Genomic DNA, 25771 nt, shown 5'->3' on the forward strand with positions numbered 1-25771 from the left:
ATTATGCATAAAGTTACTCCTACTGGGCCCAAATACCCAAAAACGTTCTTTTCCACTAGTGATATCTTAGAGAAGTTTGAAAAAACTAAGTGTAGGATAACATGGACTGGGAAAGACTAGAACATTTGAGATAGGGTTTCATGCTCTTAAAGCAAACTATGAACAGGAGAGAAGTCTCCACATTGTTAACCCAGCATGAGGACATAGCACTTCAGACAGCTTGATAAGTCCAATTCCCACCCAATTCAATACCTAAAGCACCCAAAGTCTTCCAAACCTTTTCCAACACAGGCCTTAGTCTTGGTGAGAGACAACAGGCCTTTGAGGTCACTGCTGTACATCAGACTCAGTTACCTGACATTTTGGGTAGGGTTCCACCTCTCAGATGGCAGCTCTCCACTTTGTGGGTCATCTACAGGTGGGTGAAGAATTGAAATACATACATCTCCATTCTGCAAGACAAACAAAAGTTGAGAATAACCTGACTTGAGGCAGAGGTCTGATGATTCAATTCCAACACTGACTATGATCTGAGCAGTTTAACTTTGTTGATATGGACGCCCCAAGTATCAGTAAAAATATGTGCAAGAACTGGAAACATTTCTCAATTTTTCCTGGGTCTACTGTATTTATATGTTCAAAAGTCTCCCTTGCTAAACAGGATTAGTCTGCAAATTGGTACAAAACAATCTCAAGTCAAAAGGTTTAAAAAAATGTAGCAAAGCAAGCAAAACCAGAAATTAGAGTCATATAAAACTAAATTAGTCTCCAGATAGCAAGCACTGTCAGTGACAGAAATTAGTTCTAATCACAAGAAACCCAAAGTAGAATTTAAAAAATAAATATTGTTCCCAGTGGTGGCTGAGTTAGCTACAGGAATTTTGAGTTGAAGAGTTTAGCACTCTACTAGCTCATTTATCAAAACAATGCTTCTCCTAGGGGTTGAACAGATGGCACAGGGCAGGCTTAAACTGCTCTCCCAGGACACAGCTGTTTGAAATACCAGGTGAAAAAGCAGGAGATTCCATCTGAAGTTTTCACTGAAAATCCCTTCTCCAGCATGCAAGAGGAAGAGAATATTTTGGCAGTGTGTGGAAACCATACAGATTGAGGATTATGTGGTTGTGTTTTACTCACCAGTGTTATTGCCCAAATATAGATTTAAAGTTCCATAATACCTACCATTTATAAACACTTCAAAAGGCCTGTAAAACCAGTTTTCCATCAGCAACAGTACTGACAATTACTTTGCAAGAGTGCTGTAGCAGTATTCACCACAGCTGATACTCTCCACTGAAGTTAACTCCAGGAGTTCATGGGGTCCCAGTGCCTTACTGCAGAATGGGGTGAAGGTGCAGACAGGGCCTGAGGATGGCCAGCAGATGTAGCCTCTCCAGGCCCTGCTAGCTTGCTGCCTCTTGCAGCCAGCTGCTGAGATGACTTATAAGTTCCCAGAGGTAGCCCCACACCTTCAGGTGGCACAGCCTCAGCTGATGGGCAGCCCTCATGCTGTCCCCTTTCACCCTGATCCAAGGTACAGGTTGATGATAGGAACAAGAGAGAAGCTGCAGATCAGTTCTTTTCAAGACCACAGGTTGCCAGTTCCTAATGCACCTGGTCTCAGCTACATCCCAAAGACACTCCAACACTGATCAACACACAGAAGCCAAAATAAAGTAGCACTGCTCACAGCAATAGCATCCATGCCTTTGAGCCCAAGCCAGTGATCACAGCTACAGATAGCAACAGTGATCAGTGATGGTGGTAGTGCCTGTGATAGCATATTAAGAAGGGAAGAAAAAAAAAAAAATCTGCGCCAGTGGGAGAGAGGAGTGAGACTATGTGAAAGAAATAACTCTGCTGACACCAGGGTCAGTGAAGGAGGGGGAGGAGGTGTTCCAGGTGCCAGAGCAGAGATTCTCCAGCAGCCCATGGTGAGGACCATGGTGAGGCAGGCTGTCCCCCTTGCAACCCATGGAGGTCAACAGTGGAGCAGATAGCCACCTGCAGCCCATGGAGGACTCCACACGGGAGCAGGTGAATGCCCATGCTAATAGCGGTTTGTTGGCAGGACTTGTGACCCCATGAGAGGGACCCATGCTGGAAGAGTTCATGAAGACCTGCAGCCCATGGGAAGGAACCATGTTGGAGAAGTTCATGGAGAACTGTCCCCTGTGGGAGGGACCCCATGCTGGAGCAGGGGAAGAGTGCAAGGAAGAAGGAGCGAGCAGCAGAGACAACATGTGATGACCTGACTGTAACCCCCATTCCCTGTTCCCCTGCACTGCTCAGGGGGAAGAGGTAGAGAAATCAGGAATTAAGTTAAGCCCAGGAAGAAGGGAAGGGTGAGGGGGAAGTGTTTTTTTTCCCGATTTGAATGGTAATAAACTAATTTCCCCAAGCCCATGACTGTAATTGCCAAGTGATCTCCCTGTCCTTATCTTGACCCACAAGTCTTTTGTTATATTCCCCCCCCCCAGCTGAGGAGGGGAGTGATAGAGTGGCTTTGGTGTGTACCTGGCATTCCACCAGGGTCAAACCACCACACTGGGGCTGCCTGCTACACTTGAAGGTACAAAAAAGACTATCCCTGCCTACAGGAACAGCATTTCCTACAACATTTAGATTTAACTCTGCAACCATGAAGCTGACATTTAAAAACAGAAACAGATAACCACTTTAGTTATGGCTAGAGACATTTAGTACCTTCAATACATCTAGAAGTTTGAAGACATAGAAAACCTCACATGCCTGAGAAAAATTAAGGAACACCTTACCTCATAGATGTTGGGGTGCCACATTTTGGTCAGAAATCGGAAGGTAGGTGGTGAATATGGATAGTCAATAGGAAATTTAATGTGAGCCTGGAAAAAAGTATTTTAGTTATGAAACAAAACAAAAAAAATAAATCAACAACTGCAGTGAAAACATGGAAAAAATTTCTATTAAGTCCATTAAATAGTTCACTTTATATATCAGTGCCTGTGGTGGAAATTTATTAAATCGATTGTTGCTTATGAAAAAGCCTTTGCCTTTAATTAGGGATTGCTTAACTTGGACAGGGAGCTCAAGAACAACTTCAATGAGCAGGTGCTGTTTGTCTTGAGCACGCCCCCCCCAAACAAGATATGAGCAGGAACATCCAGACAATAAATATTGTGTGCAGCTGTGTCATAACAGTAACTCCACCATGCTCGGGCATCTGGCCATCATCCCTGGCACGTGTGAACCTTACAGACCATGAGATAGTACACGCCTGCACTTAGCCTAAACTTAAAAGTTTGTTTTTGTTTTCCACTGAGTATTAAGGCAGGCAAGCTCCGGGACTGGGCCAGAAGCCTCATCTACAGGTGGACACACTGCGTAGGAATTTTCCCAGTTACCGAGAGACTCCTGGCACCGGCTGCAATGGGGCTTCCCAGAAAAAAGGGTGGGCCTGAGTGATGTTAAGGTGGTAATGGGTGATGTCTCCTTTTCTCAGTCTCTGTAATGCTTTGCAGTAATGGTCTGATGCTTCGCTCTTATTGCTCTTTTATCCTATTGTGCATAATAACTAGTACTGTTCCCTTTATCATATTGCGTGCTATTTTTCCTTTATTGTATTTTAATATAATGAGCTGCATTTATCCTTATATTTGATTTGGAGTTCACTTTTGCTTAGTATCCAGTCAATCGGCAAAACAATCTGCCCATGTGGGCCCATAGTATAACTCTACTGTTTCTTATGAGCAAAACACTGCGCAAGAGAAGTCTAAACACCAGGCCTTACCTAGAGTGGTAATGCTCAGAAAACAAAGCAAAAGACATTTACCAAGTCCTAATACAAGTGGTATTATTCAACAACTTATGTTTAACAGGGTAAACTATATTTGAAAAGCTAGAACTCAAGATGTTGCTGTCTTGCTAGGTTCAAATGCATGCTATAAACATTTGCTAAGGTGAAAAGGCCTGTTTTACATTTGCCAGTGCAATAGCTTTTTTCTTGCACAGAAAGAATAATTAAAATTGTTAAATACTTGCTCAATTGAGATCCAAAGATTTTTTTTTGCCTTTCTTGTGTAAGAGTTAAACTGGTCCATCTACTTGTGGTCCTAATACTATATTTCTTGCCACCACAAGCATTTCCAAGTCTGAATACCATCTGTGACTGATTCATCAAGTTGTACTGATTTATTATCGATGGGCAATAATAGCAAATATTACCTTCCAGCAGTCAGAAGCCAGCTGTGAGGCAAGACTTTGAGCTGAGTCAGTTGTGGAAAGACTACAGAGATCCCAGCTCTGGATATTAACTTCTCTGTGCTGCCATTCACGGCAGTCAGAAAAGCCAGCCAGTAGGAAAGAGGGCTGAACCTAGACTGATAAAGTGCCAAAAATGCTTCCCCCTCTGAAAGGGCAACTCACACACTGGTTTCTGTGCTGTGGAACAAATACCCTTGGCACTGCTCAACCCACCAAGAAAGTCCCAGCAATATGGTGCGGCACCTCCAGAGAAACATCTCCTGGCACCCACACCACAGCCAGGCTCATGTGCAACTGAGAATGCAATAAGATATTCCAAAAGCAGGTCACATACAGCAAGAGCAGAATCCTGGGTCACCCCCTTCCTCTTAAGGATTTAACCATGCAACTTTGATATGGGGCACTGACCTTGTTCAACAGAACAAGCTATGAGAAGTTTTATTCCCAAAAACATAAGCAGGCAAACAAAATGGATCAGTAATCCAGCGAGTAGTACCTGGCTACAGTTTTACTTAGATTGGCATATGCTTTTGCCTTGTAACCCAAATTTTGAGGCCAGAGTGCCAGGTAGCCAGGAAAAGAAGGTTTTCTGTTCACCTTTATGAAACAAATTCAGCATCTCATGTGGCTTTACATTCTGCACACACCCTCATAATACCAACTGTATGTGGGGTTGTTACATAAGTACTGTGAGGTGAGGACTCAGTCATTTGCCACAGCACACACAACCAAAAACTTATCGTCTACTTAATCCTAGCCCACAGTTTAAGGTCAGTTACACAAATGGCATTGCTCCAAGAGCAGCAAGCAAGTGCCTCTTGTCACCACACCATTGCAGAAGAGCGGCTGCTGCAGCAAGGAAGCGCCTGGCTCTACAACATGCCACCTTGCACTAGGAGCAGAGCAGGGATTTACCCAAGGCAGAGCAGATTGACTTCAGCTCAAGCATTTGTATCATGTAGCTACAGACTCCTCTGGACCACTGGAGTTTTCTCAAGAAAGCCCATTCCTGTGCTTACGTGCAGTTTTGCAAAATTTAAGACATAAAACAGCCCAAGGACTGAAATTAAAAAAAAGCAAGAGACAACAAAACTCAGGGTTGAGCTAGCTACAAGATTCCTCAGCAGAACCTATGTGTTTTCTACACAGGTATAGTTTCTAGGCAACCAAAAGATGCAGCAACAGCCAGGATTACAGGTATTTTTTTTCCCCACTAAAAGCCCAATTCTAAACATGTCAAGACAAAAAGATCAAGTTAAGCAATAATTATTTTTAAATAAAGCAGTAGCTCAAAGAAAGGTTTTGCCCCTACAATTTCACTTATGTAAGGCAAATCAGCTATCTAAGCTTATTTCTAGTAAGTTCAGCCAGGTACTGCTAGGTACTAGAGAGTGACAGAGTTTTAGGGCAGCTTGTTGTTAGCTCAGTTACGGCCAAACAAGTTCGTTTAGGAGGACTAAAGATGCAGCTCAGTCCCCCATCTACAAGTACCCAACCATTACTGCATTTACCACGTGCTTGACTTCTCCAGCTGAACCTAAACTGAACAGTAATAATCCTATTTCAGTGTCCTGATTTTAGCTGCCTGCTCACCATGGCTCTTTGGCACCATTGAACATACTCAATGGGCAGGAAGGTGGAGACAAGTCATCAACTCATTCCCTCCTTCCCCAATTTCTAACTAGTCATGCTTATAGTCCCTAGAAAAAGAATAAACTCCCCTGATGTTACACTCAATAGACCAACCTGGCAAAAGATTCAGCCCTTTATAGGCAGTTATGGTTACCACACAAGAACTTAAGCCTCCAAGTTACACCACAACACATTTTAAGACTATTGCTACCAGCACAGTCACTTTGTTTCCCATTTTACTGCCTTGCTCCCTGGCATCCTTATTAGTGCCTGCACTTCAGGTTTGTTACTTCTATTTGGATAGGGCAAAGCTTCAGACGCAGCAGCTGTTAACACTCCTGTTAAGAGCTTGCTGGAGACAGGCTGGAAGCTGAATAAGAATTTTCTTACAGCCAGAGGCCACCTGTACTCTTGAAGCAGTTCCCCTCCCTGATTACACAACCAAGCATGGCCCCACCAGCACAGGGCCAGCAGGTGCCCATTTCCAGCTGTGCACAGGTCAGTACTGCAGTGCCCATGGTTCAACAGAGAGGTTTTTCCTGCCTCAGCTATATGTACCAGACTGATAATGGCAAAGCAAAATAATTTCTAGATGGGGCCAGACTTCTGAACTCCTTCATATAAACCCAAGACACATCTGTGTTGCTTTGCCAATTTTTTTCCCAAAACTGCAGGTCAGTGCCCTCAGAGCTCAGGCAGAGGGGCAGATTACAGGAACACTCACCTACATTAGGCTAACAACTGCCAGGTTCACTTCCATTACTTTTATTGTCAGTTTGACTTCACATGACACTGCAGAAAAACACCATCATTGCAACAACTGCAGGAGATGTAGCATCCAGAAAAAGAGATTGAGTTGGAAACTGTGGCATCCTGAGCCATCCAAATATTTTTTATAACCTGCCCATTTTCACTCAGGTTTTGTATTTGTCTGCCACCTCATCACAGATAAGGCAATTACCAGCAGCTATACAAGACCCAAACAGAACTATTTGGTCCTCTTGCATACAGCAAGCCGCCAGCCCAACAGCTTTGACCACAGGAGCTGAGTGCTAAAGCTATTTCAGTTTCCCATCATACTGATGTTTCTGTACTTCCCTGGGAATTCCCATGCCGAAATATTACTAGATTCTGCCTCCAATTCAACCTTCACTGTGTTATATAGTGAAGCTAGTCTGTATGACTTTTCTGGGCAGAAAGATGACTGTTCTTATTTGTATCTGTATAAACACACTGACTTCCCCATTTGGGCAAAATAGGAAGAATAAACTTCAGATGTGTGAAACTTAAGTCTCCCTATAGTGTCTAATAGTTGCTGAAGGAGCCAAAGATACTTGGCAATACTGCACCTAAATTTTACTTCAGATCATACATCTCCTCTTAGGTCTCTGCTTTAGAGGAAAATCTGGCACTTTAAATAGCCCTACTGCAGGTATAGCTGAGGATGCCGGTACCTGAACCAGTAAAACTCTTAACATTAGTGCAACTGTTCTAGAAACTGTTTGCATACACTTCAGAAAAGAGTGGTTTTCCAATTCTTTTATTTACAAAAATAGTTTTACTGGAGCAGTGGCAGGAATATTTGAGGCTGCTTATTCAAAGTATCATGCTACATTACTGGCATCTCTAGCAGCACATGTGGAAAACTTCCCGTTATGTGTGCACAGGATTGATATCCTGGGTACCTGTGATGTGCAGAATCGAACTCTACAACTCGAGGAGAATTATAAAGCAGGTATGTTTATTGCAGCGCTGGGTGCAAGGGGGATCACTCCTAACTTGCACACCGTTTCAACAAGCAGCCCAATATTTATTATACAAAGGCATGCATATACATAAGGTTTCTGAATTTCTGCAATATTTGTACAACTACATTGAACAACGGGGCTGCAAAATTAAGTACTCCAGTAGTACCTGAATTCACACCACATTCATCTGCCACTCTTCTGAGAATGAACATACTCTGGGAGGTCAGCATTTCTCCAAGGATCTTACTTCATGCAAGAAGAGGGCAACCAGACACACTATCATTACAAGATGAGAACCATCAAGGTTGCATCACTCAAGGATCCCACCACTGAAAACAGCAGCTTCCTACTGTAGTCAAATCAATTCCTTGGATAAGCCTCAAGCTGCTCATTGCTCCAGGTTCTTCTGTCAACCTATCACCATTTCTCAATCTTAACATTTGCTATTTATTTTCCTAGAGATTTAAGTGACTGCAGTTGCCAAGACAACCACTTCATCAATACCAGCACCTCAGCTTATCTATCTTGGGCTTCCCTTCTGTTCACCATGACTTCTAGGAAACCAGCTGCCAGAATCTGGTATTTTGAAATTTAGCTACTGAAATTGCAGAAAAGAAAGCCTTTGAGATCTTCTGTCCTAAGAATCTCCTGTTCCTTTCATAGGAACAGATTTGTTTGAATTATACCCTCAGAAGTGAGGTTTCCTGTAAGGCTGGAAGAAGTCCGATTGCCTTAGTGCCCTGGAATTTAAGCTATGAAAGGGAAGATTCAATCACAGGTGTATACATCCAAACCAGTTTTATGCATGCTCATGATGTCACTCTCAATAATTCACTGAAGTCTCCTATTTTGCTTTCTGTTACCAAGAAAAGCAGAGTGGCTCAATATTTGTTATAATACTTACCAAGCTCAGCTAGGCCTTACTCGTATGCAATGTATGCCCATATACATGTCTTTAAAAAGATCACAGAACTTCCACAAATAATTGTATAATCCCCATAGCTATATGTATGCTTTAACTAAGCAAGGCTTAAGCTGTCAGACTCCTACTGTGGCAGCCATGAAACCTGGTGGCCAATTCAGCAAGGAGCAAAGTCCTCAGAAGATACAATACAGTTTCTAGGAGCTTCATAACAATAAAAGTAGGGAAATAAGACCCTGCATAGCACTCCCCTTCCTCCAATCCATCTATGTTAGAGCCCCAAAAAAGAAGGCATCACAACTTCAATCACAAGAGCTTTAATCAGAGTTTACATCTTGCAAAATATGGGATAAGCCAACAGAAACAGTTAAGCCAAGTTTTGGTGGTAGAATTTAACCAAGCTACCAGCATCTTTGTACTATCAGCATTCAAAGCCATTCAAGAGCAGCTTTCCAAGTTTATGTCTACATGGCCCTTGCTGCTGTGACTTACACAGATTTACAGCTGCAACTGTACTAGCTTTGCATCTGTTAGCACAGATACTGGTAGCAGTCTAACCATGGCAACACAGGATTAAGCACAGGCTACAAAAAACTACTCAAACTTGGTCAATTCACAACTAGTGTTAAATATCATACTGTCACTACCAGACCACTACTGTGCTTGAGACTGGTCAAGTGTGAAATGTGCCATTGCTGCAATACAGACAAACACTATAAAATTATCTCAACTGTTTAGTACTGTGAACCTTGATGGTTAGTCATGGTTGACACAGCACCACTGGAGAAAGCCTTATGTAGTCTTTTTATCATACCTATTAATACAGAGTTAACAAAACTAAAGGAGGAAGACACTTTATAGTCTGCCTGAAACCTCAAACTCTACATAACAATCACATTAAGCTGTGACCAAATGTTATTTTAGCAGGTAAATACTATACAACAGCATTTATCAATGCATTCATAATTAAGGCAAAGCAGCCTCTGGTAGTTTTCCTTATAAAAGGAAAGGTACCTGCAAATCAGTTGTACTGTAGTTTCCTATTTAAAGTGCTTGCTAAGTGTAGCATTTGGCTTTCTGCCCACGTGTTTTTAGCTCAGCATTGTGGTATAGCCTGGGTAATTGCACTTCAGGTGACAAGCTCAACAGAACTCAGAAGCATGTCAATAATATACTTTAAACCTCATCTTAACTTACTAAAGCAGTTTAGATTACAACGCAAAAACCCCAAAATCACTATTTATAGTTTGTTCTAGGAAGCATACTGTATCTATTCTTTCTAGAGTACAGAACTCTGTACTTAATGAGAAGGGAAAAAAAAACACCAAAGCTTACTTGTTCAGCATGCATTAGCTCATAACTGGGGGGTATAAGACAGCTAGGAAATGACAAATAAATTGGTGCATACAAGAGTTAAAGATACAGAATTGATGCAGCCTTCCAACATCTCAAGAGTTTTTCTATCCACTAACCTCCATCCAGAGCTTTGCTGGATCTGCTGAAATTAACTCACAGGATCTCCCTAGCGTCACCAGCAAGCCTACTTTTGTTTTAATAGCAGAAACTAGCCATTTTAGAAGCAGGCAGGTCAAAAATATTTCAGTGTTCTCTTGGAAACAGGTGAAAGCCACCCACATGCTCAAAGCTGATAGCTGCAGAGGGGAAGATGAAATAGAACAAGGCTGAGACACCAGGAGCTCTAATCAGGTCACACATGGTGACCTTATATTAGCCCTCAGTCATGTCCCAAAATATAGTCAGTCCAGTATAGGAAGAGAGATTAAGAGGGAGACACCTGAGATGGTCTTTGGGAATCCAAGCCTAAGTCAGATAGAGAGGTCTGGTAGCATCACAACAACAGGTCTTTTTGGGCCAAGCACACTAGAGCCTTCCTCCATGCCTCTGCCATTGCACAGAGCTATGTGGCATTACCTACTCAGACAGCAGGCAAGATCAAGTATGGCAAATGTGCCAAATATTGCTGAAGATATCCCTATGTGACATATCACTGCACACCCATGAGGCCTGGGAACAGGCAACGCCATGCTTTGGGATGGTTACTCACTACCCTTACCCCAACCTGACCCGATCTACCACTTAGCATCACACCTACAACTGCCATCAGGAAGCTCTCTGGCTAAGGCAGGCAGCACATACCTACAGCAGCCAGCCTAGCTGTGGTCTCCATGGACATTACCATTAAGCAGCATGGCTTTTCATAGCTTTTGTTTATTGCCAGACTGTTACTGAATTGCCCCTTGCAGGCAAAATATGGTCCCTGGTTGAAGAGCCCAAGCATAAGCATATCACTCTGCAAACCAAAGTGAACAACTAAATACACAAGCACAGGATAAGCCTACAACTTGGATGGACAAATTATTGTTAATATTTAAGTTGAACATTAAGGGGGCTACTTCAAATCAGTGAAATCCAAGTATCACTTCCAATAGCACTAGAAGCCAGACTTATTCCATAACATCCAGAAGAAAGCAGCCAAGACTAGCAGCCTTCTCACCCCATCCCTCCTTAGTATCAGCCAATACAACTACGATCTCTTTCCAAGTGGAGAACAGCCATTGATTATATGGGTTCAAGACCATGAACCGTGCTATTGTTGCCATTTAAAAATAGAGCTCCAGAGTGACATTCCACAATGACCCTGCTGAGGATAGTCTTTAGGCTCCTGATAAGTCTGCCCATAATTCTGAGAGTCAAAACAAACTTCAATATTAAGTTTTCCAAAATAATCCAGCCAACCCCAAAATGTAAAAGCCAGAATGTTCACAGACTCAGTGAAGTCTACCCCACCTATCCAACTTCCCCCAATAGTGCCACTAGTGCTGTATTTCAGGCCAAAGGCAGCCAAGCTTCTTCCACACAAATGAAAGACTGCTACTAGCAGGTAAAGAGAGTTACATTTCACAGAAAAAAAAAAAAAATCTGTCAAACTTTGAAGCACATAAGATTTCTGGCAGGCACTGAGAAATGGAAATAATGCTCTATATTGGTCTAAAAACTTTTATATACTCCAATGGAGATCATACAGCAATATGAAACACCTACTTTCATTTAGAAGTTCACTGGTCTTTCAAAGAAGTGACAACAGGTCCTCTATAGAGAATTGTTTAAACACAAAAGACTACTATGGTTGCCTCAAGAAACAGACACTTACAAAATTATACAAGAAGAAATGTTACCATGATCCACTGAATTTGAACACTAAGTTTCCAATAAGAGTTGAGCTTCAGTGACTTTTTTTTTCTTAGCATCTTAAATAACTTATGGTCACAACAAAAGAGGTTAGGTAATGATATTGACACTTCAGCAAGCTGTCTAAGAACAGACAAGACTTTTTCACCTTAACTGAAAAGCACCACACACCATCTGAAACATTTTGGTATGGGCATTTTGTTACCACATAAATGACAAGTTAGAAGGGATTTAGATAACTACAAGACATTTGAGAGGTTAAGGTCTGTTTTGTACCTTTAAAGTTATACTTCTTAATACACTACTGAAAGGCATTCAGCTACTAAGTGTGAGTACAGTTACTATTCTGCAAGAGAAGTAACCATGAGCGCTAAGATGAAATTCATTTTTCTTCCATACATAAGCCCATTCTTTTATTAAAAGTGAATACTTAGTTATTCTAGCAAAGATAAGCAAACATTCGCACACCAGTGTAGTTTACATCCATGAATTAGAGGCTTATATGAGCAGACTATGCAAGAACAAATGCATCTTCACAAAGTGTATTATAAGTCAAAGCTACTCCATTGCATAACTTTTGCTTTGACAAGGCCAGAGATGACACTGCAAAAGAGAATATTATTACAGCCTTGGCCTAGGTCTGAGCACAAAAGGTTTCTAGCTGCAAAGTCATCTAAGAATTAATTTAAAACCAAGATTTTTTGCACAATGGAGAAATGTCTTTCACAGAAGACTTGGGTCAAGTGGCATAACTGGCTAAACACTGGGCTTTACACTGTTCCAATGAGTTTCCAATGGCAAAAGGGTTTGCATCTTAACCCCCTCTATTTTGTTACAATGCACATTAAAATGTTTTAAATACTTTAACTGGGATACATCTTGAAGAGTCACATAGCTATTGCAAATGTGTCCCTACTGCTACGAACTTAGGTTTCCTAAGCAAAAGCCCTTTACCTGAATTTCTAAATTGCCTGTATAATTTTAAGAGAACAAAACAGACCAATGGGAATACATCATGCTTCTAGTACTAAAACCTTAAGGAGTAAGACACAAAGACACAGCCTGCCTGCTGGACAACCTTCTCTTTGTTAATTACAAATATATGATATCTGAAAGTGTCATCCACAGCCCCTTTATGTTCCCCTTGTTCTTCAGGAGATAGCCTCAATTAAAAAAACCCCAAATATCCAGGAAGTCTTAAGGTCACATTTCTTCAAGTCAAGCAAGAGTCCAAAATATCCCACATGCACCCCAATTCAGTAACTTTATCATTTTTCTCCTATTTGTAGGCCACTGGTCAAATATTCATGCATTTTAGATATTTCAGAAAATGTGGAGATAGGCAATCAATTTGGCTCATCTTGGCTACTAGTGCTTCAGAGGGGAGGGTACACAATGCCAAAGTTATTACTATTAAAACTGGTCTGGTGAGATGAAACATTCTCACTAAGTCACTACTGCAAGAGCTTAGTAAGATTAACTGCAATTCTAACTCAAAATGCTAGATAAAACACTAAGGCTTTAAAAATGAAGTAACACTCTGGAAATAGCAAGCTAATTTGTGCACATGCATATGTATATGCACACACCTGATCACATATAGCTCAAGTTATAAGGGCCTGCTATATTGAGTCACATAACCTCCAGTCCAGCCACATACCAGCCCATCTGTAAGTTTGAAATATAGCAAACTAACTCACACTTAAGCTCAACATAGTCTCCACTGTTTAGTCTATACTATTAATTACTATGAATGCCTGATAATGGCCATAAACTACACAGCCAAACTGCATATCAAAGACTACAGTTAAGGTTCTGCAAGCATGTGGGTTTTTTTTCCCCCCTGGCATTTCCTACCCTTTAGATGCAAAGTGAGCATCATGCAGTAGTCCTAAAGTGCTATTAAAAAGAAGATACTGAATGCGAATATATCACTATGTAAAATAGCAGGCAATGTAAGCATGACTTCAGAAACAGCAAGGTAAAAACATGCTTGAGCTTTTGAGAAGTTACAGATGTGGTCCCACACTCTTACACTAGCATAACATCACTGCAATACTAGGCAAGAAATTTCAAGAGGCTCAGTTCTTTGCACAGAATGATCCTTGGATAAGGTAAAATAGCATGAATATTTATTTTTTCTTGTATAACAATGCAAACTCATAGAAAAAGAGCCAAACAATGGGACAATTATGCAAACTGACAGTGCTCCATCTTTCCAAATGGAAAGCTTTCAATTTTTATTCTAATGGTAGAGATTGGCTGTGCTACAGCCCTCTTCTTGCCATACAGCAGGACCTAATTGCACATGATCTTGTGTTTTCAGGCAGCATTAGAACTGGAAATCACTATCTGTTCTTCTTAGCATACACAATAACTCTACTTGGATCAGAGGAGCCCTAGTGAAAAGGCTAGGAGCTGGCTACCATCATTACCTTGCCCATTGCCTCCGGAGGCTAGGCAACTGTCCAGAACAGGCTACAGGCTGGATGAGTTGTCTGGGGGGTTCTGTGGGGCTCACAGATGTAACCATCCAAGAGACTATATGTAAAGCAGAGTAAGGGTCAATCAGGTATTCTCTAGGCCTGAGAGTTAGAGATCATAACTGTGCTTATGATCAGTGAACTAACATCAGAAGTTTCTTGCCTCCCTGCCTGCAGACAGCTTAGCAGCTGTTTTGCTTTAGAGATAGCCTGCTCTGAATGGGAGCTCTTCAGACCCAGACCAAGCAAATCCAGCCTCTATTCACCTGCAGCACCATACCCCTCTACTGCATCAAGCCTCTGTTTATTAGCATTGATGATACCTAAAAGCAACAAAAATAGAAGATTAAATACATAGAGAGAAGCTCTGTAGCACCTAACAACAGAGGCCTGCAGAAAGCAGCTTTTGTGCTGAGAGCACCACAAATTTTTCCCTTGGCACTAAGGAATATTTTTGTGGAGTTAAAAGTTGTTACTGGTAAACATTCATTTGCTTCATTTTAAGCTTTCTGGGAAGTAGCCTACAATACCAAACTTTTAAACATGGTGCTCATACTTGCCATCAGTTATCTATAAGTAAATTACATCTCAATTCACTGCTCTGAAAAAATTATTCCCACATATTGCAAATTGCTTTGAAATCAAAACAAATCACTTTGAAGAAGCTGAGATCCAACAATACAGAACTCTAAACAGCACCTGGTTAACAGTTACAAAAAGCAAGGAAAAGAATGCCTTGACAAGTATTTAACCCCCAAATTACTTGAGAAAACTAAGCATAATGCTTGGGTTCTTTCCCTCCCTTAACTTGTATCAAAACATGCTCTTTCAAGCAGAAACACCTCATGAAATAAATTGCCTTAAGAACTATCAAATAGCAACTCTAACAACGCAGTTCATTTTTCTTGTTTCCTTGTGTGTTAGGTGTATTCATTTTCATCTACCCGGCCTAAATCAAAGGAACTTTTAATATTGACTGTTGTTCTACATTAAACATGCTTCTTGACACAGCATACTTGGTCAAACTGTGCTTCTGGGCAGCACTATGCATTTAATAATGAAGTTTCAATTTGTATAATTTCTCACTTGTACCTTTCCTGAAAGGTTGGCTCCCAGCACAAAAATACCATTCAACTATAAAAGTGAGAAGAATTTCCTTTAAAAACAATCAAAAAACTGTGATACTAAGGTAGAATTGCACCAAACACACAGAACTAAGCCAACCATCAGGAAGTACCTTCTATTAATACTCTAAGTATCCTGAAAACATTGCTTGATCAAAGTATTGGGCAGAGGTTTATCAGCCTCCAGGTTCTGAAGGCCCAAGCATCAAAGACAGACACTGGATTTCAAGGCAGAAAAAGACTGATCAACAGTCAAGTGAGATGGTAGAAGTTTCACCACACAACGATCAGCCATTGAAACCTATCCCAACTAGCACCTATCACTACCAGATTACAGCTTAATACCCTTTGTTGTGGTGGTCCCTATTTAAGCATCAGCTGCCAAAACTAAAAGGTGAAGAAGTTCTGCCATTAAGCAAAGAACCCTCTCAGCTGAATGGAAGATGCCTATAGCATAAAGGTGGCATTGATGAACTGCTCACACATAGTTCTGCAGATGACAGCACAATTTGTTTCTCTATTACTCAGGCACTGCCTGCAAAACTACAAAAACACAGTCCCATCATTTCCAGAGCAATTCAGAACTACCACATAGTCCAGTGAAGTCCAATCTAAAGACCAGTCTTATACCATGTCCTTCCCAGCTGACCTAAGAAAGAAACAACTAGTACTATGACTTGGACATGAAGTATTTCATTCTGAGAAGTCTTCCCTTTGTCACTCAAAAAACCCTCGGTAACTGAATCAGCTGTGAGCAAGTCAGTATCTTAGAAACACAAGGTCTACCCACCTTCCACCCTTAAACTCTGAATGAGCCAGGGACAAAAAAAATATAAAATAATCAAGTTCACCTATTGCAGTCAAATATCTGTAGCCCCAACACAACTGACTGCCAGAAACTGTAGCCAGAGTGGCAATTTCTTGCTGACAGCAGCTAAGGGACAGACATTTACTCTTATCACTGGACCTCTTTGGAGGACTTAACTTCACTAATCCTGAGCTACTTTTGCCTTGCCAGCAAGGAATGATGTAACCAGTGCATGTGAAATAGCTCAAATCCTTCCTTGAGGGTAGTAACCTAGAACTTAAGCAAATGATTGCCCAAAACATTGTCCAGTCATACTGAATAGCTATATAAAGTCACTAGATAAGGCAAAAATTGAAAAGGATAAGGACAGCCATGCAGAAACACCTGGACTTGTGACAACCTCCACTGCAGATGTGCACCTTTAGCTGATTGCATGGGGGGGGGCTTGCAGTTCAGGACTGCTCCTATACCTCACTGATAGAAGCAACTCTTCACAAAGCGGTTGCTTCCCTTTCCATGTAGCTAGGAGGTTCTAAACTATGAAATACTGCAGCAGATCTGAGCACACTATATTAGTTGATAAAATATGCTTAGATGCTGTGCTCAAATTTTTAATAAGTCCCTGACTTTTATAGCCAGTACTAAAGTATTGATAACCTATCATTTAAACAAACATTCAGGGGTACATGTTTTCTGCTTCAATTTATCAAATGCAGGATAATTAAAGGATTAGCAACTGAAACCAGAACTTGTCAAAATGCTGAACTAGCTTTAACAGCAGTAGCTCCCATCAAAGGGGTGCAAAGAGAACACTTCCCTCGTTTCAGTTTATTCAGCTAGTTCAACAACCTAGAGAAAAAGGTCATGTTTCTCCAAGAATAAAGAAGGTGCCAAAAGCTGATGTTACCAGCTTGAAGAGCTCCATGAACACAAATCAAGCATTTGTATTCCCAATCAACCATCACTAACACTTTCTTTATTAAGGTCACATTAAACAGGTTTTCCTCAGAATATTTATATTTGAGCTTAACTAGAAGCCTTTTTACTTTCTCTCCAGTTCCTACCCTCAAACCATACCTCAAGTGGAAGAAAATTCCCAAACTCTCATAACCACAAAGTTTAAGAGTTATATCCTGTAATTACATATTTACAATCCTGCTTACCTAATCTTAGGAAACTAAGACGACAAACTAAGATGAAGCTAGATATTTCATCAAGCCAAGAAACCTGAAAATAAATCAGATGCCGATCTGATCTAGTGCTCACCTTACACTGAATATATCAAAGTAGTCACCCCACCAAATAAAATTTAGGGTATTAACCTTATTTCTAAATGACTCAGTAAGCCAAGTCTAACACGTCTAAAGGTTTGCCTGAAGGCCCAATACAGAGAAAGCCAAGAACATTGCTTCTCCAGACAATAAGACTCCTTCTCCCTAAGGAGAAAATGAGGGTCTAAGACCACTTTTTCAGTGGCTCAGATCGTAGAACATACAACCAAAGATCAAACGCTACCAAAAACAAAAACACCATGCATGGCTCCTCATGGAGAAGAGGAAAGACAGAAACTACATACGACAAACTCCAGCCATGCCTCTTAAAAATAATCCCTCTGCTGTGGAAGGGTGAAGGCAACATGAGACCTTAGTCTCCCACTCAAAATAAGCATCACAGGATTAGGCAGAAGGCACAACAGTTCAAGGACATAAATATCAGAAAATATATCACATTCATAATACTGAGTTAAGGCAACCAGCAATCTTGCCTAAATCTACACTTGTTAATGCACATCCCCGATTTATTTCACAGGCTGCTTCAGCTTCTTTCTAGAAAGAATTACAAACATACAGTCCAGAGAGCTCCCTAACCAAACAGAAGTATTTTGACCCACTGTGATTTCTTCAAAAAAAAAAAGGAAAAGATGAGGAGGAATGTAAACACAGGAAGAGGTCACCAAGCCACCTGGATGTAAGTATGACCCAGTTACCAACCCAAAACTAGAGCAACTTCCTGAATAAGTAAAGATGGAGGTCAATCTAGGAATATACCTATCACATCTACATGAGTAAGCCAGCCAAGTTATTACAAAAGGCAAGCCTTGTGCCAAAGCCTTGCCTTTCTTCCAAACAATAAGGCAGAACCGAGCATGACTCAAATCTATTATTACCCAAGCTACAGGTTGTTTTGTGGAACAAAGCTTTTAATCCTTGACTCAGAGAGACCAAGATGTATGTTAGCAAAGCAAAGAGATCATCCAGAAACGTTTTCAGTTTGACAGAAATCAAAGGGTATGAAATGAGAGATGCAGAAGCCACTACTAAAACAATAACTCCTAGGAGCCAAAGGGGACAATATTTTGCCAGAGCCTAAGTGTACATCAAGTGCAAAGGGGTAGGTCCAATGCAACATATCTTCTGTTGACACCAAGGTTTTTTTAATTGCTTCTTTTAATTAAAACATGCAATTATTCCTCCAGTTGTTTTAAGGATTTAAGTCAGGGGTCCTCAAACTTTTTAACAGGGGGCCGGCGCAGATGAAGTGGTAGGGGGTCATCTGCGGTTGCTTGGTTTTCCCCCCCAACCCCCAGCAGGGGGGTTCTGCAAATACCAGGGGCCGGATTGAGGACCCTGGGGGGCCGTATATGGCCCGTGGGCCGTAGTTTGAGGACCCCTAATTTAAGTTGTCTACCTTTCTGGGACAGCAGTGCCAGATTTCTTGTTTACTGTTAACAACCACAAAAAGTTTTTGTTTTAACAGGAAGACCGAGAGAGGAATTGAAAGCATTTATCTACTTTCATCGATTATGTGTTGCTGAAGCTCTTTGAAGGCTGCCCTCTAAAAGTCTGGAAAAGAATAGGAAAATGGGGATGGGTGGGGGAACTGATCACGAAACAAAAAAAAAATAAATAAATCCCGAATCCCATGAAGTTTTGAGGAAAACACAGCCTTTACCCCTAATTAGTCATCCTACACAGGATGCACATCCCGAGGGAGGAAGGAGTCCCGCAGGCCCCGGCCGGCCGGCCCCGCAGACCGCCCCCGTCGCCCCGCCGCCGGCAGTGGCGGGGCAGCTAGCCCAGTACCGTCTGCAGGCGCCGGGCCTGTCTGCCCGCCCTCCTCCCACAGGCCCCAACCCCTTCCCGCAGGGCGCCAAGGGGCTGACAGCGGCCGCGAGCCCGCCGCCGCGCCAGGGTCCCCCCGAACCCGACAAAGAGGCCCCGGCAGGCGGCAAGGGGCATGCGCGCAGGCCCCAGCGACGATTCCCCGGGACCACCGCAGCGGCGGGAGGCCGGGCCCACCGACAGGGTGGGGGGGGAGAAGGCCGTACCTTGAAGTACCCGCCCTCGTAGAGAGTGTTGGGGGGGCCCGAAGATCGCCACCTCCCAATTATAAAGGTCGGACTCGTCGACCAGGGTGATGCGGAAGCCCTCCACCGGCTCCTCCTGCAGCGACTTCAGCTCCAGCATCAGCGCCTTCTGCGAGCTGCTCATCTGCTGCTGGGCCATGGCGCGGCGCGGCGCGGCCCCTGCCGCCCGCGCCCTCCCACTGCACTACCCCACGGGCCCCCACCCCTCCACACACTGACAGCCACCGCCGCCGCCACTTCCTTTTGTGACGGCGCCCGCTCGCCACTGACCTCAGCGCGCCGCGCGCCGCCCCGCTCCGCGTCCCGCCCCTACCGGCGCGCTTAAAGGGGCAGCGCTCCCTTTGAAATGGCTCCTTGCCATTTCATCAGTCTCTACAGGTCGTAGTCTGCATGTCCTCTCTAATGAGGCCTGGTCCCACAGTGTTTGTTGTGGGAGCAACCATGTGCTGGGCTGTGAGTGGGATTGAAGAGGCTGTGCTGTGCAGGTGTCACAAGTGGGGTACTGTGGAGCACAGCCGGCCCTAGCTGCTGTGCTGACAGACATGGTCAAAAAAGAGCAGGTTTTGTACAAAGGATAGGTTTTGAGGAGTGACCTTACATGACTCAGCATCCCTTAAAAAATTCTGCAGCAATCTACAAGCAGTTACTCTCTTCCCGTGGGTGTTATTTTCACATGGCTCCATGGATGTGAGTTGTTACAGACAGAAAAATATAGAACTTACTTATACTTCCTTGCGTTCCCTGACATGATTGAAAGAGAAGAACATTGTGATAAATAACTTAGTCCCAAAATAGGATTACAATCAAAGTTTGCAATTTATTAAGCAAATAGAGGCAAGCAAACAGCACTGGGTGCCACCAGGAGTCTCCGCTCCACCAAGACGCGCACCGTACAAGATTTATTTTTGGTTTATATTTCCTAAACTAATACATATTCATAGCTATTTCTAAGAAAGGGTTGGTTTATGTAAATGGATCCTTGGAATAGGCATGTACTTCATGGCGCATGCTCTTTCTATCTCCGAGGGTCTTCTTAACTCCTATCTGGTGGTCGGTGGATGAAGTCAGCAGTCTTCCTCGGCTCACCCTTAGGATGACCCTAGATTTTACGCATGCGCCCTGTAAACTTCTCTTACTTAACACTGTGCGGTTAGCAGCCAAGCCAGTTTTAGCCAGCATATCAGGGTGTGTAACCAGATGTCCTTTGTAAGATACAGGAACTAGCTATGTAGCCAGATGTTCTTTGCAAGATACAGGAACTATATACATTGATCACTCTGTTTTTCTTAAGCGTGTGGTTATACAAGGGTATGTAAGACAGAAGGTTACATTTCATCATGCGGTCCTAGCATTGTTCTATATTGACACGAATCAAATGAACACATTTCACAAACATCTGCAGAGGTGGCAAGGTACATTGACCTATGAATGTGAACAACCCTCTCAGACAGTGCTGGCAAGCTTCTATTCCTTATCCAATCATTAACAAATAAAATAAATATTATTCATGATAAAACTAAATAAAATTTAAAAAAAGAAAGCAATCATCCAGGAAGAGGACAAACAGCATAATACAAACCCAAATGGTGCAAATCTGTGTTTCATTTCTAGAAACATTAATGCATGCACTTGCCTGTCAGCACAAAGGACCACCCAGCAGTGCAAGGAAATATCCAGCATGCAGACATAGTTGTAAGCTAGACATCTCAGCCAGGGGGGACTGTTTTGTGGCTTAGAAAGCCCACAACCCAAGTTTTCTTGCAGCAGTTATATGGGATGGACCGCAGGTGGGGGGAAAGATGTTTGCAATGTACTGTCGGGGAGTGAGGAAGGATTTAGGGAGAACAGGGGTTGGGGGAAGGATTTTTGGAAGGGACCAGGGCAGTGTCAAGGATTTTAGGAAGTGACAGGGGAAGGATTTTATGAGCTTACTGGGAGGGCAGGCGGAAATATTTTAAGATCAGACCCGGGGGGAAGGGCTTTAGTGACGGACCAGGGGTAGGGGAAGGATATTAGTGAATTACCGAACCCCAGGGGGATTTATAAGATGGGGGGGGGGGGGGGGGGGAGGGGAGGGGGCTGTGGGAAGGATTTTAGTGACGGCCTGGGGGGGTCGAGGAAGGTTTTTAGGGACGGCCTGGGGGCAGGGGAAAAGATTTTAGGAACGGACCAGGGCACAAGTTAGGATTTTAGGGACGAGTTGAAGTGATGAATTTTAGGGACAGAGCGGGGGTAGCTTGGGGTAGGACTTTTGGGACAGACACAGAGGTCATGAGGAAGATTTTTAGGGACAGAACGGGACGGGGGGAGGGATTTTTATCTTGGACCGGAGGATGAAGGGAAGAATTTTAGGGACTGACATGGGGAGGGGGGTTTTGAGAAAGGTTTTAGAGACAAATTGGGGGTGGGGTGATAGATTTTAGCAACAGACTGGGGGTTTCAGGGGAAAGGACTTTAGTAAAGGACTGGAGGCAAGGAAAAGGATTTTAGGGACGGACGGAGGGACAGGGGGAAGAATTTTAGCGACAGACCGGGTGGGGGAAATATTTTTACTGATGGCACGGGAGGGGGGGGGGGTGTGGAAAGTATTTTAGCAACGAACCGGCAATGGGGGGAAGGATTTTAGGGATGGACCGTTGGTGGGGAGAACTATTTTAGGGACAGAACGAGGGGTCGATCGAGGTTTTTAGGGACAGACCTGGGGCGGGGGGGGAAGATTTTAGCGATGGACAGCAGGCAGGGGGAAAGATGCTTACAAAGTACCATGTGACAAGGGAAAGGTTTTTGGGGATGCACCAGGGGCGGGGTAGAATGATTTTAGGGACCAACCAAGTGGGGGAAAGGATGGATGGAGGGGGACAGGAGGGACAGGGGGAAGGTTTTTAGTGACTGACCAGGGAACGGAAGGAAGGACTTTAAGGAAAGACTGGTGTCAAGGGGAAGGATTTTAGGGACTGATACTGGGGGGTCGAGGAAGGTTTTTTAGGGATGGACCGTGGGTGGGATAAAGGATTTTCGAGACAAACCATAGGGTCAGGGGGAAAGAAAGACCAGGAGGACAGGGGGAAGGATTTTCGGGACTGACTGTGGGGCGGGAGGAAAGGATTTTAGAGATGTAGCGGGGGGGGGGGGGGGGGGGGGGGGGAATGTGGGGGGGGGGGGGTTGGCAGGGGAAAGGGTTTTAAGGACGGACCGAGTTGGCAGACGGAAAGATTTTAGGGGCAGAGCAAGGGGTCGGGAAAGGTTTTTAGGGACAGACAAGGGAGACGGGGGAAGGTTTTCAGGAATGGACAGGGGTCAGGGGGAATCATTTTAGCGACGAACCGGGGGAACCGGTGATAACAAGGAAAGTAAAAGATTTTTGCAGTAAATTGATAACAAGGAAAATAGAAGCTTGTTGCAGTAAAAACATTTTAATTTATTTAACTGTAAGCAAATAGATAACTGAACAGCCTATCAGAGAGCTTAAGAAAAGCAGCTATTGTGATGTGCAGCAGCTATCAGGATGTGCACCAGCCTTAACCAGTTTCATGGTTTAGCAACAGTGTAAATGAATAGAGAACATGTGCAAGGAAGTAGAGGTGAAAAGTTCAAGATGAGTAAGACATATGGCCTTCATCACTATCGACCACTAGGAGGTTGAGGATGACCACCCAAAAGAGATTGTGCATGAGCCATAGAGACTGTTATGCAAGATGTAAATAATTTGCATAAGCACCGCCTGTTCTAGGAAATGTATTGAATATTAATGTATGTATATAAAGAAGTAACTTGAGAACCAGGGCGTGCGAGCTAGGAGGAACTATCCTCCTCGCGCCTAGCGCTGAATAACGAATACCTGCTCCACAGTTTCCTGACTGTTGAGTTTGTTTGGGAAGCAGCTTTTCTCGGCTTCACTGGGAGAAGGATTCTAGGGACAGACAAGGGGGCGGAGGGAAGGACCAGGGGAGGGGGTCGGGAGGAAGGAATTTGGGACAGACAAAGGAGACAGGAGGAAGGATTGTTAGTGTGGGGAATGGTTTTAGGGACAGGTCGAGGGTGTTGCAAAAGGTTTTTAGGGACGGACCGGGGGGTGAGGGGGAAGGATTTAGGGACGGACTGGATAAGGGAAAGGATTTTACTGACTGCATGGGGGGCGGGGGAAAGGATTTTAGAGGATGGACCGGGGGAAGGGCAAAGGATTTTAGGGACGGACTTGGGGTTCAGGGGAAGGGGTTTAGGGATGGACCAACGGCAAGGGGAAGGATTTTAGGGACGTACACGGGAGGGTCGAGGAAGGTTTCTATGGACGGATGGGGAAAGGGTTATAGTGACGGACAGCAAGTGGGATGAAAGATGTTTGCTGTGTCTGGTGGGATGGGGGGAAGGATTTAGGGATGGACTGAATGGGAGAAAGGATTTTACCAACGGCACTAGAGGGTGCAAGAAGGGATTTTAGACATGGACCCTGGGGCGGGGAGAAGGTTTTTAGTAATGGACCGAAGGTGAGACAGGAAGGATTTTAGGAACAGACCGGGAGACAGGGGTGTCCTGGTTTCAGCTGGGATAGGGTTAATTTTCTTCTTAGTAGCTGGTGCAGTGCTGTGTTTTGGATTTGGTGTGAGAACAGTCTTGATAGCACACTGATGGTTTTAGTTGTTGCTAAGAAATGTTTATACTAAGTCAAGGACTTTTCAGTTTCTTGGGGCTCTGCCAGTGAGAAAGCTGGAGGGGGCACAAGAAATTGGGAGGTGACACAGCCAGGACAGGTGACCTGAACTAGCCAAAGGGATATTCCATACCATGTGATGTCATGCTGAGTATGTAAACTAGTGGAAGAAGAAGGAAGGGGGGGGACATCTGACATTATGGCATTTGTCTTCCCAAGTAACCATTACACATGATGGAGCCCTGCTTTCCTGGGGATGGCCAAACACCAGCCTGCCCATGGGGAGTGGTGAATGAATTCCTTGTTTTGCTTTGCTTGCGTGCACGGCTTTTGCTTTACCTATTAGATTGGTCTTATCTCAACCCTCGAGTTTTACATTCTTTTTCTGATTCTCCTCTCCATCCCTCTTGTGAGAAAACGAGCGAACAGATACTGGCTTTTCACTAAGTGCTGTGCCGTACAGATAACAAGCTGCCCTCCTCAGGTCAAAAGTTCACCGCAAGGAAGACATCTGACTTCATCCCTGCACGACCACCAGAGGACCCCCATGACTGAAAAGCGCAAGCACAGTGGGGGTGGAGTTATTTAAATCACTTCAAGGAATATTGTAAATAGTTGTGAGAAAATAATGAATATGTATATGGCTGATGCAACCTTAATGGTATAAGTAGATCATATTTGAATTCGTTTGGCACGCCTCTGACTAGAGTCATGCACCCAGCACTGCGGTTTTTGCTCTTTGACTTTGCCTCACAATAAAGATTTCTGAACCTACCTTTAGCGGGTCAGGTATTTATAATGAATTTGGGGGCTCATCTGGGATAACTAGTTCGCCCAGCCCCAGGATCATTGGTGACCATCAGATAGAAGGCGTGCCTCACTGATTTCAGTGAACTCTCTGATGGCACACCTCTGACCGCTGAGACAGTTGCCCAAATTCCTGGGAGAGAGAGGGAGAGGCTCTTAGAGCAAAAAAACACTTGGAGCTCCCCGTCCAACTTGTCAACAAAACTAATTTTTATGGTGTCCTGAAGTGAACTACCTTCATTATAATACTAAAAATCACGCCCACAGGTCGAGAAGACCCTTGCCCAGGTGAAGACCCTTCCCCTGCACAAGCATAGTAACAGAAAAGGATGACACAGCAAATATTACAATTATATGCAAATTACTAACCAATCATTGTAATTGGGAGTGTACAACCTTGTAATTTTGTGTATAAATGTAACAGTAAAATCTACACAGGTGTGCTTGATTTGTGGAGATGCCATCGAGCACCCAGCGCTGCAATAAAGGAGTGCCTGCTTCTTAATGCTACATTGGTGTTAAGAGGTTTGATTCCCAATTTCGGTGACATACTGAGCATTATCTTTTTCCCAGAAGAAAGGCAAATTATTAGGGTAGCAGGCATGAGAGTTTGGGAAAGGGAAAATCAACAAGGACCACCCAGAGATCAGAAGATGCCCCTAACAAATCCCAACTGGGATCATAATAATATGGCTAACAGGAGAAATATGTCGGATTACCGTAGCCTGATCATTAAAGGTATTAAGGAGGCTACTCCCCGGGGACAGAATGTCACAAAGG

At 43.4% G+C, this 25771-nt stretch overlaps 1 protein-coding gene across 1 annotated transcript in view; it reads right to left on the reverse strand.

Moving 5' to 3' along the window:
* The window catches only part of LOC130142073 (ubiquitin-conjugating enzyme E2 R2-like), a 28521-nt gene extending 8727 nt beyond the window's left edge, over positions 1-19794 (reverse strand). The window contains 4 exon segments of the mRNA XM_056323519.1: positions 355-452; positions 2778-2864; positions 19498-19536; positions 19538-19794. Of these exon segments, the coding sequence (XP_056179494.1) occupies positions 355-452; positions 2778-2864; positions 19498-19536; positions 19538-19675 (362 nt within the window). The 5' untranslated portion in view covers positions 19676-19794.
* Positions 19795-25771: the final 5977 nt, after the last annotated feature.

This window comes from Falco biarmicus, chromosome W (assembly GCF_023638135.1).
Source record: "Falco biarmicus isolate bFalBia1 chromosome W, bFalBia1.pri, whole genome shotgun sequence".
NCBI lineage: Eukaryota > Metazoa > Chordata > Aves > Falconiformes > Falconidae > Falco > Falco biarmicus.